Source organism: Lipotes vexillifer, unplaced genomic scaffold, assembly GCF_000442215.2.
Source record: "Lipotes vexillifer unplaced genomic scaffold, Lipotes_vexillifer_v1.1 scaffold815, whole genome shotgun sequence".
Taxonomy (NCBI): Eukaryota; Metazoa; Chordata; class Mammalia; order Artiodactyla; family Lipotidae; genus Lipotes; species Lipotes vexillifer.
The window spans coordinates 2224973-2244928 of NW_006773723.1; the positions used below are offsets into that span (position 1 = coordinate 2224973).

General features: G+C 43.0%; 1 protein-coding gene across 2 annotated transcripts in view; it reads left to right on the forward strand.

Annotated features, from left to right (window-relative positions):
• The first annotated feature begins 2466 nt into the window (after window positions 1-2466).
• The window catches only part of SGK3 (serum/glucocorticoid regulated kinase family member 3), a 65505-nt gene continuing 48015 nt past the window's right edge, over window positions 2467-19956 (forward strand). The window contains exons 1-2 of one of the 2 annotated variants that reach the window (XM_007448485.1): window positions 2467-2555; window positions 16901-17117. In XM_007448485.1, coding sequence (XP_007448547.1) covers window positions 17040-17117 — 78 coding nt within the window. In that variant the 5' untranslated portion in view covers window positions 2467-2555; window positions 16901-17039. The remainder of the gene's footprint in view (window positions 2556-16900; window positions 17118-19956) is intronic. The other variant, XM_007448484.1, reaches the window with a different exon arrangement.

The following is a 19956-nucleotide window of genomic DNA, read 5'->3' on the forward strand; positions in this document are numbered from 1 at the left end:
GAGCCATTGATAGATTGCAAATCAGTTTTCACTCTTACTTGGTAGTCATTCTGCAAACTTGGTTTTGCTTCTACTTGTGTCATTTGGGCAAGGTTGCAGTTAAGGAAATTTTACTTTCTAAAGATCTTAATAGTATGTAGGGCCCCCTAACACAGGCAATTTACTGTGAATCGAGGGTTTATTTCTGGAACACTAAAAACCTTTCTAGTCCAACTCCAAGAAGTACTGAGTGATTCTTGTTTATCTTATTCTTGAAAGTTTATTTGGAATTAGAAGGGGAAACTCCAACAGTTTTATTTGCATGAAAAAGAAAAGACCAGTATTTTAATTACAGCAAGGAAGAGAGGGGACTTAAGGAAAATGGAAAATAACCATAGTCAGATGAATATATTTTTGAGCACTTACTATGGGTTTATCACCTGTTTGGGCAATGGGGTGACAAAGAATGGGTAGGTTACTTTTTATTTTTATGTACCTTCATGAATCTCAAAGATTTAGTCTTCAAAACAAGTCTTATTTAATGATAACTTATTTTCCTGTTTTTTGAATCAGTCACATATAACTATCCATCAAAGCTTTGGTTCGCTTGAAGTAATTGGTGTTACTTCAGTAAAATTTCAGACAAAAACAAAGAATCTTGCTGTTGTGGGTAACCTGGATAGCCTAATTGCTGATGAACATATAATTTCTTTTAGGGTTTTTGAGATACTGAAAATAGCTTTTTCTTCCTGGATTGGCTGGAACCTGGGCACATCCAGTGAGTAGCTTATGGTTTAGTTTTGAAGATAAATATGATAAATAAGAGAGAAAACAAAACAAGGTAGTTCTTGCTAAGTGCCAAGTGGAGCAGTACAGATTCTAAGCATTATAGCAGTTTTATTGCATAGAGAGGTCCCTGAGCTGAGCTATCATAGTCCCGACAGGTAGCTAGGACTGAGGAGAGGTATTCTGAGTGGAGAAGCAGTGGCTGTAAGTTTGCAGCGGCAGCGGCAGGAGTGTTGGCTGTACATTGTGGATACTGTACAGTGAGGAGACAGTCTGTCAGACAAATGTGTACACAGAGAGTGGTTGGAGATTAGGTAGAAAAAGTAGGTAGGGGTCAGATGCAAGATTCTGAGTTCTTTGAATTTGTACTTTGCACAGACATGACAGTGAAAATGAGAAGGGTCATTGAAGAGACCCTGTAATGGAGAAAACCAAAGACCTAGTGACTAAATGTGAGGATTGAGTGGGAAGAAGAGCCTGAAGTTTTGAGCTAGGAGTAGAGTGTTATTATTATTACAAATAGAAAAGTCAGAGAGGAGAGCTTGAATAAAATGATACCAGAGATCCCTGAGGCTTTTTCTAAAAATTCCCGATTTCTCTGTGTGGCTCCCGACTGGACAGCGCTTTCCCTGTGGTCCTCCTCCTTTAATTGTTGAACCTGGCAGGATGACGTGGAGTGAGGAAGGGCATTTAGAGATCATGAGGGCACCTGGCGTAATCTCTTCATTTTACAGATAAGGAAATCGAGGACTTCCTTATTGTGACTTTCCTTCAGGCCACACAGCTAGGCTGGCCTCTTGGCATTATTTTCTGAAATTCTTCTAGCAAAGGTTACTGTGTATCAATCCTGCTTGCTGGCAAAGTGAGTCTTGTGTTTTCCCCACCATAATTCAATTAGTTATTGACTTGATTCCTCAAATCGTTTTTCACCTTCCCAAATCAAATAAATTAATAGTTAAGATGATTCCTTTCCAGTAGTCTGATTTTTTTCTCTATCCATACACGCCGTCGCAAACCTTGCAGTCGTACACTAACACTATGGGCATTAATGACAAACTCAGGTCTGCTCTCTTGAAAAGTTGTCTGAGGGGAGCTGTTTGAAGGGAGAGGGAATGATTAACGTTTATTTAAGTCTGGAGTGAGGATTCTTACTGGGAGTCCTTTCCACAATTTTTAAAACAAAGAGGCTGTGTGGTGGAGATCAGTAAAGGAATTACTTCCTTTCGTTGCCCCTCTAAACCCCATTCCCTGTGACTTCTCACGCATGGAACCCAGAATCCGTGTGTGACTCCTGCCCTGCCCGAAGACAGTGGATTAGTCAGTGCCCTAAGTGAACGCCGTTATTTTAAGATGTCTCACCCAGTCCTACACCTTAGCTGGAACCCGGGGAGAGTGGCTTCTCTTCCCCTTCCCAAGCCTTTCTTCCTCTTACCCCAACGGCTGTCTCTCTCCTTTTATCCCTTCCCTCTGCTTGCATCCAGCCCTTCCTCCCTCGGGGTCACACACCCCCAGGCCGTTCCCGGCGGCACCCTTGCCTACAGCTCCTCTCGGAAGCACAGACCCCGGAGCGAGCCGGGGGCGGAGCTGAGTGAGCAAAAGCCCTGCCTCCACGCTTTGGGCGGGGCCAGCGGCCCAGACGGCGCCGTTGATTGGTGGGGGCGGGCCCTGCCGCGGGTGGGGGGGCCCGGAGGTCTGGCCCGGGCAGGGAGCGCGGCGTGGACCCCGGAGCTGTGTGGCGCAGCTGTGGCGGCGCCTCCCGCTCGCCACACGCAGGGCGTGGGTCCCCGAAGGTAAGTATGGGCAGGGGGCCCTGCGCCGCGTGGGCCAGGTGGAGGCACCCCGCGGGCGCGCGCCTGAGGCAGGTGTGGTTTGGCTGGACGGGCCCCGGTGCCACTTCCGCGCGGAGTAGGAGCGCAGGGCGCTGGCTGGCGGCCGCGTGGCGTGAGTACCCCGAGTGAGGGAGACTGGGTCGGGCTCTAGTTTTGCAACACTTGTTCACCTCATTAGTTCCGGGAAGCACCCCCCCCCTCTCCACGCACCACACAAATCTCGAGAGACCTCAGGTACTACAGAGACTTTGTATTCTTTAAAATACATTTCTGATTTGTGGTTCAGGACTGGAGGAGAAACTCGGTAGTGAACTTACGATGCGGTTTTATTTTGACTTCGTGTTATTATTCAGATTGCAGGAAGAGTGCGACTGGTAATGGGATTGTTATTTAAACAAGGACACCAGGGTTTACACAGGCAGTGGATTGTGGAGATTAAGCGAGCAGGCTTTGAATCTACTTATTAATTGTGAAAACTTGGGCAATTTGCTTAACTTTTCTATGACTTTGCTTCTGCATATGAAAAATGAGAATAAGAAGAGATGCAGCCTTATAGGATTTTTATGAGGATTTAATGAGTTACTACTTAGTGTCTGCCTCATAGTCCACAATAACTTTGGCTATTTTCTTTATTATGCAGTCAGATGGGCATTAATCTTCAAAGCTGCAGAAAGAAAAACCTTCTGCAGAGCTGTTGCTTGGGGATTCATTTGGAACAGTTTTCAAAGACTGAGTCCCACTGGAAAAGGTCTCATTACTTTTCTGTTGTACTAGAGATGTGATCCATCTACCTTGCTCCAAATCAAAGCCACTCTCAAATGATACGGAAACCTCCATCTTGAAGGTTTTTCTGAAAGAGGCATGAAGAAAGGCAGCACTTTTCCAGTGAGTGTAGCCTCATTTTAAGCACCAAGCTCTGGTGCTTAAAAAGAAGTTCATATCACTTTATACAGAACTTATAAGTTGTACTATTTTGGGTGGGTGCTTATTTGTAATATTATTGCAAAATGAGGTAAACCAGAGTACCCAAATACATAAACTAAATAAACATCATAAGAATCGTAACCTGTCACATGGAAACTCAGAATTGAAAGGAATCTGAAAAATCAGATGGGCTGCCCTTTATAAATAAGGATGAGGCCCCAAAACCCCAAACCAGTAAATGACAGGGGTTAGACCAGAATTCAGCTCTGCTGAGCAACAAATTATAAAAGCAAAGGATGATATTACTTCTTGTGTTGATAATAGTACTATTTTTATTTTTGACAGTTTTATGGTGCTGTGAATAATTTTTCTCTCAGCAACATCCTGCTTGGTAGCTTAACTGCATGATTCATAATCATTCTTCAGCACCTTTGGTTTAAATCACAAGTCTGAAAGTTGCTACATCAATGATTGCTTTGAGAACAAGAGGATTGTCTTCTTAAGCTTTGTACAAACATGTTCTAACAGTGCTTTGGTTTTGTTGTTTTATGCAGTCCTTTTCTGTCATGTAGGGAATGTGAACAGCCAGTATAAACAAATTGACCTTCTAGGCAGTTTGTTATCATTGTGTTATTAGTGAAGTTTTCTTGATTGGGTAAGATAGGCATGGAATGCTAGCCCAAGGAAATAGGACTGGGTCCCTTCCTGTAAGAGATATGTTGCAGTTGCTGCTAACTTCAAAAGCATCATGGAGTGAAATCATTTGGAGATATTGGTCTGTTAGTTGCTGACTCTTCCCTGGCCCCTTGGAGAGGCCACTCCCTCACCTGTAGGTGTTTGTTCAGATGTTACTATCTCAGTCAGACCCTCCTATTTAAAATGCCATACAACCCTACTCTTCCTATAATATGTATTTGTCTATTTATCTATTTGTCTATTATCTCTTGTCTGCCACTAGATGGTAAGTTCCACAGGGGCAGGGTGCTTGCCTGTTGTGTTCACTGCTGTACCCTAAGTGCCTGGAAACAATGCCTGGCACCAGAGCGTGTCACATGCAGACATTTCCAACTAGGGCTAGTAAGTACCTAAGCCAATTCACAATTCATTTTGCCCTGCTCCACCCTCTCCCCATTTCTGGTTATTTCTCCTGTTACCCAGGAATAAAACCTTGAGGCAACGTTAATTCCTCCTTCTACCTGGCACTCCATGTGCAAATAGCTACTTGACTTCTCCAGTTTTTTGCAAACCTGCCATTCCAGTAGGTACCAAGTTCCCATTTCTTCAGGCGCTCCTCCATTTCATTTCCTCCTCTACACCTACAGCTCTACCAGCTCCCTTTTCGTTTGCCTTCACATTCTTATCTGCAGAATGAAATCCAGAGCGATAAATCTGGCATTCAGAGTTCTCTGCAACATGATCTCAAATCCACTTTTCCAGTCTCTATCTCCTGTATATAAGAAAAGTGATTTCCAACTTATGCTTGTAAATGTGAAAGTAAAATAAGGCTTTAATGGTAATACCCTGTAAAATCCCAAGGTTGCTTCATGACAGTTTCTCTTTCTCGTTTTATTAATGAGTCTGTCTTTTCCCCCAAGTAGGCAGGAATTCAGACAAATTGGACTAATGACTGTTAACCTGTTTGTACTGAGAACTTATGCTGCTCTTTCTGTTTTTGAGTGTCCAGGCTTCAAAACCTCCCTTACATGTTACCACTACCCCAGATACCTAGATAGGTTCAGTTGGATGTGGTATTGCCTTCCTCTGAATTCTAGTGACTTTTCCTGCCTTTTTAAGAATTTATCACACTCTACCTTGAATTGTAATTCTTTGGGCATTTGTCTTTTCTTTTTTGCTACATATAAGCTCCTGGAGGACAGAAAGCATGCACACACAAATTCCAGTTACTTTTTTGAGGAAAAATAAGATATGCACCCACTTATCTGTTTTTTAAATAAAAGTGAACTTAAAGTTCTCCTTACTGGGTCTTCAAGTCATTAAATATTGAGCCTCAACCATCATTTCTACAATATGGACAGTTCAGGAAGAAGGCAGGTGAAATTCAGTCTTAAAAAGATTCCAATGAAGTTACTGAGGTCTGGATTTTAGAAGGGAGTAAGTATAGGGAGAGCAAGAAACCCAACATCCACGAAGGTGGACAGGCACAAGTTTAAAAAATATACACAGGGCTTCCCTGGTGGCACAGTGGTTAAGAATCCGCCTGCCAATGCAGGGGACACGGGTTCAAGCCCTGGTCCGGGAAGATCCTGCATGCCGCGGAGCAGCTAAGCCTGTGGGCCACAACTACTGAGCCTGTGCTCTGGAGCCTGCAAACCACAACTGCTGAAGCCTGCGCGCCTAGAGCCCGTGCTCCGCAACAAGAGCAGCCACTGCAATGAGAAGCCTGCGCACCGCAACAAGGAGTAGCTCCAGCTCACTGCAACTAGAGAAAGCCCGGGCGCAGCAACAAAGACCCAATGCAGCCAAAAAATTAATTAATTAATTTTAAAAAATACATAAACTCACTCAGAAAACCATTAGGACAAGACAGACTTCATGGAGCCATCTGCAGCTTTGGATTTTCTTGTGAGGAATTATTCCTAAGCTTTATTTTGTTTTTGCATCTCTAGGCATGAATAATACTGTCTCCCTTTGTTTTCTGAGCTGGTAAGACTGAACATTCTCTTCCTTTTTCTGATCTGTGGAGAATAGTTTACCTTCTTTCTCTTTATTGTTTAATAAAATATTTGTATTTCGTCATTTATTTTCTGGATATATGGAGAAGATATATGCCAGAAGCTTTTAACTCTTCAGAGAAAGGTGATATAAGATGCTTGAATTTGTCTCTTGTTGAAGCTTTCAGTTTTATTAAGTCTTTTATCAGCCTTTGGTTTAATATATTTTGCTTCATTTCATTATAAACATACGCTTGCACATATTCCAGTTGAATGAATGCTTTTATTTTACTTGTGATTTTTTTCTAATAGATTAAAACTTGTTTCAGGAACTTGTGTAGACACTTCTGCAATTTAATTCTCTCTTTTCTTTTCTCTTGCCTCCCAAACCTCAACTGGGGTTTTCCCATTCTAGGGCACCCATTAGCCTAATTTATTTTCTTACAAGTATCATCTAAATTTATTTTACCATTCCTGGAATGAATCTGCAGTTTCTGTTGACAGGAAGGAGTTGGTAGGGAAAAAATATATGTATATAAGTCCTAATTTTTGTGGGTTTTTAAAAATAATTTTTATTGGAGTATAGTTAATGTACAATGTTGTGTTAGTTTCAGGTGTACAGCAAAGTGAATCAGTTTTACATATACATATATCCACCCTTATAGATTATTTTCCCATATAGGTCATTACAGAGTAATGAGTAGAGTTCCCTATAGGTACTTATTAGTTATCTATTTTATATATAGTACTGTGTATGTATCAATCTCAGTCTCTCAATTTATCTCCCCCTCTTTCACTGCTGGTAGCCATAGGCTTGTTTTATACATCTGTGACTCTATTTCTGTTTTATATATAAGTTCATTTGTACGATTTTTAGATTCCACATGTAAGCAATGTCATATATTTGTCTGTGTCTGACTTACTTCACTCAGTATAACAATCTGTAGGTCCATCCATGTTGCTACAAATGGCATTATTTCATTCTTTTTTTATGGCTGAGTGATATTCCATTGTATAAATGTACCACATCTTCTTTATCCACTCCTCTGTTGATGGACATTTAGGTTGCTTCCATGTCTTGGCTATTGTAAATAGTGCTGCAGTGAATATTGGGGTGCATGTATCTTTTCTAATTACGGTTTTCTCCAGATATATATCCAGGAGTGGGACTGCTGGATCATATGATAGTTCTGCATTTAGTTTTTTAAGGAACTTCCATACTGTTCTCCATAATGGTTGTACCAATTTACATTCCCACCAACGGTGTAAGAGGAGGGTTCCCATTTCTCCACACCCTCACCAGCATTTATTGTTTGTAGATTTTTTGATGATGGCCATTCTGACCGGTGTAATGTGATACCTCATTGTAGCTTTGATTTGCATTTCTCTAATAATTAGTGATGTTGAACATCCTTTCATGTGCTTTTTGGCCATTTGTATGTCTTCTTTGGAGAGATGTCTATTTAGATCTTCCGCCCATATTTGATTGGGTTAAGTCCTAATTTTTGAAATGTTAAAACTTTAAGGTAAAATTCTGCATATTATCTTTACTGACAACAGCTAACGTAAGGTCAGGATTTAAAGCTAACATACTACAGCTTATATTTAAAGTGTATGATAATTTGAATTTGTTAATTGGTTGTAAATTTTGTCCTTTGGGAAATTTCTTCTAATGTGCTAACCAGTGAAGTTTTATTGTCAGAAGCAGAATCTTGAAAGCAAATATTTGCTTTGAAGTAAAGTATCCATATCACCCTGTTACACACCTGTGTTTACCCTGAGTTTTCCTTGTTTATAAAACGCCTTAGTTAAGGGTGTTATCAGATAGGATCATTCATGTAAATAATGAAAGTTGGGGCATAGAGTAATTACATATCTGTAGTACATGGTAAGCACTGTGTAGGTATCTGTTAAATAAATCAATCTGTATTTTTAGGGAGAATTTTATTAAGATATTTTAGCATATTAGTATGTATAGTAATGAATTGATCTAGTAAAGGGGGAGAAATTGGTGATTCTGGAAAGAGCTTAAGCAAAGGTGTGAAATTATCAGATTTACAGTGATTTAAAAAAATCACTCTGTCTGCTGTGGGAAGAATGGATTGGAAGGGGGTTAGAACAGAGCAGAGATCCCAGGTTGGAGGTGCTCCCAAGAGACTCTGTGAGATGTGATGGTGATTGTTTTTTTTGTGGGGTTTTTTTTTTTAGTTAGGTTTTTGTTCTTTGGATTTTTTGATACCTCCTCAATCTAAATTCTCCCAACCTCCCAGTCAGAAGCAGCTTTACCTTAGGCTTCCTGTGGCCTGCAGTATTTTGCCACGGGTGGTTCCATGTGAATCCCCCCTTCACTTTTCTTTTGCCTCATGTAGTCAACCGTCCCCCCATCTCTGTGCCAGTGATCACAGTCCCCCAGGGAGTCATCCTTGGAAGTGTTCTGTGTGGTAGTGTGGGAAAGCTTGGGAAGCTGGAAGTAGGGCAGGCGTTCTGGTGATGGGGAACCCAAGATGGTGGCTTTGGGAGGCCAAGGAGAGTAGAGCAGAGCATTGCTGCTGCAGTTACACCCTTGCCCTGTTGTTCTGGAACGAGCAGAGGGGCATGTTAGTTGAGGTAAATTTAAGGCCTTCCTGTTTCTCCTGGCAGTTTTGATTTTAGTATTGGAGAACAAAGGACTGTCAGCAGTTACTTCCACCTCCTCACTCAGTCCCTTCCTCAGATGTCTTTAATAAAATGCAGCCAGTTTCAGAAAACCAACAGACTCACATAACTTTTGTCCAGATTCTGGAACAGTCCTATCAAATTGTTGGGTGCAGCCTATTCTGTATTGTGTCTCCCCATTGGATATTTTGCACAGATTTTATTTCTGATTCTTATATCACTTTTCTTTATCGAGAATTAGGATAAATAAAAGATGTCTCAAGTTAGAGATATAATAAACCTATGAAAAACTAGGACTGCTTTGTGATTACAGAATGAGAGAGAAATCAAAGAGGGGGTGGGGTGGGAATTAGAGAAAGGATATAGGAGTAAGGAAGGAAAACAGGAAAAGTTGTAACTGATTCATCATGTGATATGTGTGGGAAGGTTACTATGTATCTTCCATTGGCAGATCCTGTTAGAATTTTCACCTCTTCTGCAATGAACTTAATTTACCGATGTGACAAATATGTGCTTTGTTTCTCTTGAAACATTTCAGATATATTTGGAGCTGGTATTCTGTGAGGGGGAAATAAACAGATACAGATTATATACTGTTACAGTAAACTTTGAATAAAGTAACCAGTTAGCTTGGGGTAAGAGTGTCCTGGGAAGGTGCTTTTAATATAGTTTAAAATGAAACCTATCTGCTTGACCTGTACCCTCCTAGGGAATAATCCCTGCCCTCATCCCACCCCCAATTCTTTTTCTTATTCTCTGGGTCAGTCCCCATCTCCCATTTCTCATACCAGTCCCCATGCCATGCCCAAAGTCTGTGCACAGATTTTCTTTTGTCTCTTCCTCGACTGTCTCTGTCGGCTCCCCCCTTTGGATCCTTGTTTCCAAACACACAGCATCCAGTGCTGTCCCCCTGGCTGAAGAAAACCTGTAGCTCTTCCAGGCCTGCGCCTTCCTTTTGGAACAGGATTGTTCTTAATTTCCCTTTGTGCTTTGGTGTGAATCACTGACCCTTCTCTGCCATATTAGTTGAGTGGATACTGATAATTATAAATGTATCTACCTTGTAATTTGGGTAGGGTCCACTAGTCAGTACCAAACAGTCTTCATGATTGTGAATGAAATGGAGTTAAAAATGTCTCTGCTTATATTTTAGACGGAAAAGCAGAAGAATCTTTTGACTTTCTTGTGAACATTTTGTTTTTTGGCTGTCTGAAACAAAGATGGACAAGATCCAGGACAATAATTGCATACAATGGACAAGAAGATGGGCATGGTGATGAAGGGGAAAATTCTTTAAAAACAAAAAAAGAAACCCTTAACTAATATCCATCTATTTTAATCAATATTTATCAAAAAATTTTAATATAACATGAATTTGGAAAGTTTTCTATCATGAAATTTCATCTTTTTTTTCATATTTCTACTTTTTACAGGCCCCAAATTAAAAAAAATAAATCTATTAATGCTTTAAAAAATCCTGTGGTAGCATCCCTTTTTGTATTGTCTTTATTTCAAAATTTAGCCCTTGATCGTCCTTGTGATGGGACACCCCCCCACCCCCCCACCCCCGCCTGCTCTGTACTAAGCTGTTGGTTAGATGTTGATGGGTGATGTCTTCAGCAGCACTTCTGACGCTCCGTGCTGCACTGACCCCTCCTTGTGGCCGAGTTGAAAGCTGCTTTTCCTATGCGTGTCTCTCTTTCTATAACCCAATTGCTAATGGACACTTGGTGCTCCCTTCCCTTCAGCTCTTGTTTCTCCAGAGGTGATTTAGAAGAAGGGGGTGTGTGCAGCAGTACCATAGGAAATTGAGAGGCAGCATGTTCACACTGGGCTCTTGGGTCAGAGCCGTGTTCACTTCACAGTGCTGCCACCCAAAGCTCTGTGAGGATGTGGAGCCGATAGCCTAGGTTTCTTCATCTGTAAAATGGGAATAATGACACTTCTGTGAGGAGTAAGTGATGTGTTACATGTGAACACATAAAACAGTGCCTGGTGTTAGTACTCAGTAAATGTTAGTTTCTCAGCCTCAGCAGTACTGATGTTTTGAGCCAGGTAATTTTCTGTTGTAGGGATTGTCCTGTGCATTGTAGGATGCTTAGCATCATCCTTGACATGTAGCCACTAGCAGCCACCCAAGCTGTGACAACCAAAAATGTCTCTGGACATTGCCAAATGTTCCCCTGTTGAGAACCACTATAAATATAATATTTACTAGCTGTTACATTATCTTTGCCAAGCACTCTCACTCCTGAGATCCAGCTGGCTTCTGAAAGTTCTATCCTCATCTGACCCACTTCTTTTTGTTATGTTGGGCTTGTCTGAGTTATTTCATTAGCTGGATGTTAAGGTTAGTTCTTCCTTTCTGGGTTAGTATCTGAACTACGTCTCCTTAGAGCCATGTGATCTACCCCTAGGCAAGCCAGCTGCTCCTGGGAACCAGTGTACAAGATTATCTTGTGACTCTCCAGCAGAGTGAAGGCAGATTCTTTTCTGGTTCCTCTTTGAAAAGCCCTGCATACCTATTAACCTGCCCAAAAGTCCCAACTTTTATTCTCATGTGAACACAGCTTTTTGTTCTATTCTTTCTTAGTGTGGGATTCTTATATCAGTCCTCTTCTCATTCTGTTTTATTGGGCTGCCTGGCCACTGGATGATTTTGCAGAATTTTAATTGCTTCAGTTTTACAGAATAAATATACCTTAAATTTACAGTAATAGGGTTGCTTTTTCAAAATTTTGCTTCTGACCACTTAAAAATAACATCGATGAACCTTCTTCATTGCTTTCCAGAGGACTCTTTAGAGCATATATATGTTGGAGAGGCAGTGTGGTATAATGGGTAAAGGTCCTAAAGTCAGACCACTGCTGGTTCAAATCCTGACTCCACTACCTGGGGTGGGTTACTTCATCTTTTTTTTTTTTGCGGTACGCGGGCCTCTCACTGCCGTGGCCTCTCCCGTTGCGGAGCACAGGCTCCAGACGCACAGGCCCAGCGGCCATGGCTCACGGGCCCAGCCGCTCCGCGGCATGTGGGATCTTCCCGGATCGGGGCACGAACCCGTGTCGCCTGCATCGGCAGGCGGACTCTCAACCACTGCACCACCAGGGAAGCCCTACTTCATCTTTTTATGCTTCATTTTCTGCTGGGTTTCCTCTCAGTGGGGCTGTTGTGAGGAGCAATCAGATTGATACAAGTAAAGCACAGTCTGGTTTATAATCTTGCTTAGCCACTGAATGTTAAATATTGTTAGGTTGCCAGTTTGATTTAGTTTGAAGGAAAGGAAAATCTCTCTTAAGGAGAGACAATGTGGTATAGCAAACTAATACATATAGATTTTGAAGTTGAACAGATTTGATTTGAACCCTAGCTCTATCGCCTATTTGCTGGATACTAGCTAGGGCAAGTGATTTAATCTTTCTACATTTTTCTTCACAGCAATATATTCATTTACAACCTATGACTTTAGCTCCTTTTTCCAGAGAAAATTGAGGCAAACAAGTGTGATATCTTTCAAACTTCTCCCATACCTGCTTGGCTTTATTTTTAGCAAGACTGAGGATACATGACAGTCTGCATCTGTGTCCCTTTTATGTGCTCTCAGAGTGTACCATGCATACATCTAAAATCATACTTAGCCAACTATTGAAAGTTCTATATTGCTTATCATTCAACCCCATTAGGTAAGTTCCTTGCAAGTAGAATTTTATCTTTGTCTTTCTGTTGCTTAATGCATAGTGAAAGCTTTAATAAGTGTTTGTTGAATGAAGGAATAAAAACAAATTTGAAACAAGTTGTTATGTATTTGATTCAGTTTATTGACTGCCTGTGCAGTGCTGGGTTTTTTACACTCATCTCGAATCCTTAAAACAACCATATGAAGTGTTGCTAGCTTCACTTCCTAGATTAGGAAACTAAGGCTCAGATAATTTAAACGTGTCCAAGGACCCGAGGTAGAGAACTGTACATTTGTACAATTTGTAGTCATAGGAGAAAGGAGAAAGGATCTTCTGACAGAAGCTTTGGCCTTACAGAGAGGAATGCAGCAACTGCCAAGCAGCAGCCTGCCCAGGAGGGAGCAGGGTGAGAAATTCTGTTTCCTGATTCCTTTCTTTCCACCCCATGTCCTGCCAGTGCCTCTCTGGATGAAATCAACCAGAAGCTAGAGGGCAAGGGAGCCTGTGGGGTGCAGACTTTAGAGGTTGGTGCCCTGGGGTGTGGAGCAGGGTGGAGATGGATCTGAAAAGAAAAATAGAGAATATCCTTTCTGTCCGTTAGCATTCACTCACCCTTTGGGCATAAGGCTCCTGTTCCTAACTCGGGAAGCGCAAGGTCCTCTAGTCACTGCAGCCAGTTCATTCGTGCTCCCACATGGAGGCACTGCTAGTGTTCTTTGTGAAATGTAACAGAAAAAAACTAAAACAAAGCTGCTGTAGTCTCTGTGTCTGTAGCTAATCTTTTGGCTCAAGTTGGTAATCATTCCTTTTTTCTTCTAGTACTTATTTTACGTTCCCCTTACCCTCTGCCAGGTCAGTAGCTGCTTACCAGATGTCAGGGGTTATGCTTATTTTCTCCAGCAAAAGTATCCCATCTGGAATTGCAGGCGTGATTGGCATCACCATCTGGTTAAATTTGTAGTGATCCATAGTCATGCTCTAAGGTCTTTTGCCTTTGGTCTAGGTAAACAGGCATGCCAAACGGGGATGTAATAGGAACCAACACCCCTGCATCCTTCAAATTTTTGATAGTGGTACTGGTTTGTGAGCTTCTCCAGGGATGGGGTATAGTTATTGGTTTGCTTTCTTTGTGTGGAAACGGGGGACGGTTCCAAGGGTTTCTTCATGGCCCTGTCTTCCCTAATGGCTTTTATGACAGAACAGGGAATCAATGCAGGGATTTGGCCAGTTACTAAGTATATCTGTTTCCACTAAAATTCTAGGACTAGGGAAATAACCTGGGCCTGTGCTCCCATTGGACCCACCATGAGATACCAGGGTTGACTTTATCTCTCACCTCCTCTCTGGAGTGAGATGGGTGCTCTGACTGGTGGACCACGTTTTAGGTCTCCTGGGATTAGTATCAGTTCAGAGCTAGTGTCCAGTAACCCTTGGAAAGACTATGCATTTCTCTTTCCCCAGTGGACAGTCACCCTTGTGAATGGCTGCTGGTTCCTCTTAGGTAAGGTCTGGAGAAAGCTTGGTGGGATACATCTGTGGCTGTGTGTAGGGGCACAGCAATCTTACACTCAGTCCTCCTTGGTCTAACATCCTGTGAATGTTAGGCTCCTCTCAGTAGGCTTTGAACTTCTTTCGGGGCTCTTTTGGCATCTAATTCCCATTAGGAGGCCATGAGGGGTTAGTGGGAGTAGGTGGTGAAGAGAAGTGGTGTCCCCTTGTGAAACAACTTGAAAGGGTTTTATGGGAGGTGGGTTAGGAGGCTGGGTCTTCTCAGAGGGCTGTAAATTGCTGATTTCAGCAGACATGTTCAGCTGAATGTGGAGTTCAACATTCTTAGCCTCATTTGTATCTGCCCCAGTGCCTGCATCCATGATTTAGGATCATTTGACTTTGCAGGGTTGCATGTTTAATTGGTTCTGCAGCCCTTATCATCAAACTGTGGCTTGATCCTTAGCCCTGTCAGATTAGCAGCTATTAGAAAAAAAGGACTCCTTTATAACAGCCATAGATTTTCCACTCATCTGTTTGGGAATTCATAACTTTCAATTTGTTGTTTGCTTGGTGCACATTCTCAGAGACAATCAGAAGCAGCCGCAGCCCATGTCACAACCTTTGAAATCAACATTTTCATCATCTACTTGGACTTACAGCACCTTGCTCACCACCTATACTTCATCCTGTGACAGGGAATTTGAGTGATCTTGGTATCACTATGTGCCAGATTATCAGTTTCCCCTCCCCTCCCTCTATAGGAAGGTTATCAGGATGCATCAAACATGCATCCCATTTTTGAGGGTCTGCTTCCTGGGGTCATTCTTGGTAGCAGTTACTGCATCAGTCGTGACACACTTGAGTAATTGAAGGGACTCGAACAAAGGGACTGTTTACTAAGCTGTTGTGGGCAGAGGTGACAGAAGCAGCAGCAGCAGGGCGTGGTGAAGCACCCCTTCTAACAGTGTTTGGAAGCCGTACTACTCCCAGGCCTTTAACTGTAGCTGTGGGAGAGGGGTCACCTGGTGGGGACTGTGGCCTTGGGTGGAGAAATCGCTGCCTGTTAGAAAGGGAGGAAGAGAACTAAATACCTCCTCCTACCCTTCCATCTCCTGCTAGTGCCTCGCGTTGGATGAACCCAACCAGAAGCCAGAGGGCAAGGGCAGGAGGCAGGCTGCCTCAGTGTGAGGTCCACAGAGGCCCGCCTTCTGGGCCGTGGCGTGGGGAGAAGATTGGTGTTGGATCTGGAAGGGCAAATGGGGAGCATTTAGCACTCTTGCCAGACTGGTATTTCTGGCCCAGATTTGAGTGTGCCCCTTGAGTGCTGGGCTCCACACTTAACCGCCTGCTGTCCACGTAGGCTGAGATGTCCCCTGGGCACCTTTTGTGGACAACTTATCCATCCCCCCCAGGTCTTTCTCCCTCGTCTGTTCCTGATGCCACTTAATGTCATATCTTAATGTCCGTTCCATAGGGAAGGCCTGAGGCGTGATGTTCTCCTTTAGTTCTGCTCCTCCGGACCACGCACGGTAAGGCACAGTAGGCTTTCAAGCGCATACGTAAATATAGTACCAGCAGGCCCTACCACCCCCTGGATCCACATTCTCAAGGGACAGGTGTGGCTAGTGTAGCACCATAACCTTCACCTTCTCATCATGTCTGCTGCAGATGGAGCAGAATGCGCTGGTGTGGCTCCTGGGGCTCTTGGACAGGGCTCACCTGCCTTTGAAGAGCTGTGGTTCCACTTGCTCTGATTGTTTAGCAGAAGAGCACTGTGCCTGGAGGACAAGGCTTTTGTCAAGATGGTGCCCTGGTCTAGTGGAGCGGGGCTGGGGGGAGGGGAAAGCTGCTCTTGTGGGGTTTTAGGGTAGTCTAACTTGTAACAAATGCTGCACCCTAAGCTTAGGAGGGGACCATGTTTTCTAACAACTAATTTAACTGCATATAAATCCTTCCTGACTGCATTTCCAGCAGCAAGTGCAACAAAGTAGGCTTTGAATCATTTCAAAGGAACCACCTTTGTAATCAATTAAATTTCATTATACCTGATTATTTGATGTCTGCTGATAGATACCTGAAATCATTACTTGAATATAATTTATTTGCAACTGTTAGATCAGTCACAGTGACTTCCTGAAATTAATCACCGAGGGAACCTGGCGGACTAACCCTTTAAAAGGTATTATTTGGTGTCAGTGGAGACTGTGGGCTGCTGTGTGTAGCAAAGGTGACATCAGTGTGACATCTTGAGCCCTTTATCCATGGGTGGGATGATAATATTAGCATAATTGTATTTGTTTTGTATGAAGATCTACTGTAATATCTCTGACCAGGGGTCCAGTGCATAAGAATTATCCATAGTTGTTAAAATGCAGCCTAGCACAGTGGGTAAGAGTCAGGACCCTGGAGCCAGACAGCTTGGCTTCAAATCATTTAACCTGTCTGTGTGACAGTTGCCTCATTTGTAAAATGGGGGGTAAATTATTAGCTTACCATACAGGTTCCTAATCTGAAGCAAACTTCACCTGTTCATCTTGATGCTAGAAGCTTGAAAACCATCCTTTGAAAAACCCTGCTCTTAAATCCATCAAACTAGAGTCCTTTTAGTTGACTCTAGTTTAGTCCCTTAGTCCATATGAGCCATGGTGTATAAACTCCTGGAGTTCCTTAGTAGAAAAGAAGGTAGATGGGACGTAAATGTTTGATTGTGACTTAGCTATTGACAGGGACATAACAGAAACTGTGTTTCTCACCTGGGCTGAGACTTATGATCAAAAGTAAATTCCTGCCAGAATAAGCATAAAATGGGTTCTGTGAGCAAGGAATGGCAAATCACGGTATTTTAAAATCATTTTGCTAATTTTTTTTTTTTTTTCTGTTGGTTAAGGTTGCATGATGGAATTTGAACATTACCTCAAGAGGTTTTATGTTTTGGATTAGCTAATTGTGTTTGTCCTCTGCTGACTATTTCTTCGGACTCATTTTTTGGTGTCCTTTTGAGGCAGTAAACTCAAAGGGATTATACCATGGACTACAAGGAAAGCTGTCCAAGTGTAAGCATTCCCAGCTCTGATGAACACAGAGAGAAAAAGAAGAGGTTTACTGTAAGTATGTAATGTAAAGCATATGGAACAAAATGGAACGTAGAGAATATTTCCAATTCTGCTGTTCTTCCTTAACCTAGAATGGCCTCCCCAGACTTTGCAGATTTTACTTATCTTTCAAATGATATATCCTCCACAGTCTTCTCTGTGTACTATAATGGAATACAATTTCCTTTTTTAGTGCAGAGTTTTGCCTGTTTACCTCTCCCTTTGGAGAAACTTGTGAAACTGTCTGATAGACCATCTCACCAGAAAATGTGCATACACGTGGTTCTGTGACACATCACATCTCAGGGTCAATGGACTCAAAAGTCATTGATCCCATGTGAAGAACCACTGTCTTGAAATTTCCACAGTATCTTTCTTAAGACATTTGTTATTTTCTGTCTCCATTTAAAAAATATTTAATTTTTTAAATGAGTATTCTATCTCATTTTTTCACCATAAAGGTAAAGTCCATTTCTAATTTTACTTTTTATCACCATGGTATCTACTGTAGGACTTTATAAAGAATAAGCACAATGAATATTTGGCTGAGTCAGTGTATCAGTGACCGCTGTTTGGAGAATAGTCACTTTTCTAATTAGTGTAATGAAACGTATTGTATTTAGTTCCAGTAGTCTTGTTAGTATATACAGAGATCTGCTGTCCTCCTCTCCCTGAAAAAAATGTCATTTATCGTGTCTGTAACTGATCTGGCCTTCCTTGTAAGGCCCCACCCACTGAGCAGTGTGAAGAAATTCATTTAACCCAATTCTGTTCAACAGTTTGAGCTAAAATTTAAGCAGTTCTTTTTTTTTTTGCGGTACGCAGGCCTCTCACTGTTGTGGCCTCTCCTGTTGCGGAGCACAGGCTCTGGACAGGCTCAGCGGCCATGGCTCATGGGCCCAGCCGCTCCGCGGCATGTGGGATCTTCCCGGACCGGGGCATGAACCCGGGTCCCCTGCATCGGCAGGCGGACTCTGAACCACTGCGCCACCAGGGAAGCCCTAAGCAGTTCTTTTAAGTAAAAATGCCCAGGCTGTCTTCATTGTGCTCTCTTTCTCTTATTTGAACACACACTCCTTCTCCAACTTGGCATCATGGTTTGTGGCAGGAGAGGTGTCCCCTTTCACAATGTTTGTTCAGTTGATGACTAACCTCATGGTAGCCTGGTGAAGGCTTGACATTCTTGTCATCGTCTAGATCTTTGCCATTCCAGGTGTAGAGTGACTGGTCTGGCAGACATCCAGCTGTGGTTGACCTGCCAGTCCTGGGCATTTTGTTGGCATCCACTGCTGGCGTCTGCAGTTGATGAACTGATTTGTGATCTGCCCTTTGTTGGCTTGGCAAGGGTCGTGGTGACTGACTGCTGACTCAGCTTCCCCTTGGCTCGTGATGGCTGTAGACCCCACTGAAGCTCTGCGTGCCCTCCACCTTCTCCTGACTCAGGTGGTCTACCGTGGTCTCTGACCAGGGGGTCACCCGGCCCCTGCCAGCTGAGTGCCGTGACAAGTGACTTTCAGCTCAGGTCCATGTCACATGGGAGTTGAGGAAAGCTGAGGAGTTCACCTAAACCCTTGGACCACCCCACCCTGCCTTCTTAACTAGGTGGGGTGGGGCCCCCCCAATGGTGGTTTTCTCCCAGAGCCTCAGACAAGGAGCTGGAAATAGCCCTTCTGTCTTCTGTTCTCCCTTCCTTAATAAGCATACCTCCACACCCTGCATAGAAGCCCAGAGCAGAGAGATTGCAGTGTGTGTCTGGCCATTTGCCTTTCCTCAGATGTTGCAGCAATGTCTTCAGCATTTCTTCCACATTCATATAAGCCAGTTTTAGAAACATCATATTGATGGTAAACAAGAGGTTGGTATACTTAGCATAAGATAGTGGAGTGTGTGAAGTTTTCCTTCCTTCCCTCTCCTTATTTTTACCTTTGGACCATTCTCTCCTTCAAGGGCATAGCCTTCTGCCAAGTTTGATGGAAGTTCATACATAGCAAATACAGGCAATGGGTTATCTCAGGTGTCCTTTTGTTTTTCATGGTAGAGGTATTTCCACGTCTTCTATGAAAAGGTCGAGGAGGCCTATAGTGTCACTCTTACCAGCTGTCCCCAGAGGTGTCCCCTGAGTTCTCCAAGGCTCTATCCAGATCCCCTTGTTCACTTCCTTCCTTCAGATGCTCAGATGTTGCCTTGTTGTTAGAGAGGGTTTTTCTGACCACCCTATATAAAATAGCATCTTCACACTCTGCCCCTTTCACACTCTGTCCTGCTTACCCTGTGTAGTTTTGTAATAGCAGTTATCACCACCTGACATATTTTGGGTTTATTTATCTGTGCTTTCCCTGAATTTGTTCTTTGAAGCAAGAACTTCCCTCACTATTGTTTCACCAATACCTAGAACAGAGATGGACATTCGGTAAGTATTTGTTGAATTGAAGTTGAATGAAAAGTAGGATTAAGTTCACATGTTAGTTGTTGATCACTGCAGTACAGTCCCCGGTCCTCAGGAAACTTGGTTCTACTCTACACAGACAGACTCGACCCCACCCAGCACAGACTCTGTCCAGCTTAAGCATGTCTGTGTATTATTGGGGAACAAAAATAGACACTGCGTTAACTATTCAATAATATATATATATATATATTTTTTTGCGGTATGCTGGCCTCTCACCACTGTGGCCTCTCCCGTTGCGGAGCACAGGCTCCGGACACGCAGGCCCAGTGGCCATGGCTCACGGGCCCAGCCGCTCCACAGCATGCGGGATTCTCCCGGACCGGGGCATGAACCCGTGTCCCCTGCATCGGCAGGCAGACTCTCAACCACTGCGCCACCAGGGAAGCCCCTCAATAATATTTT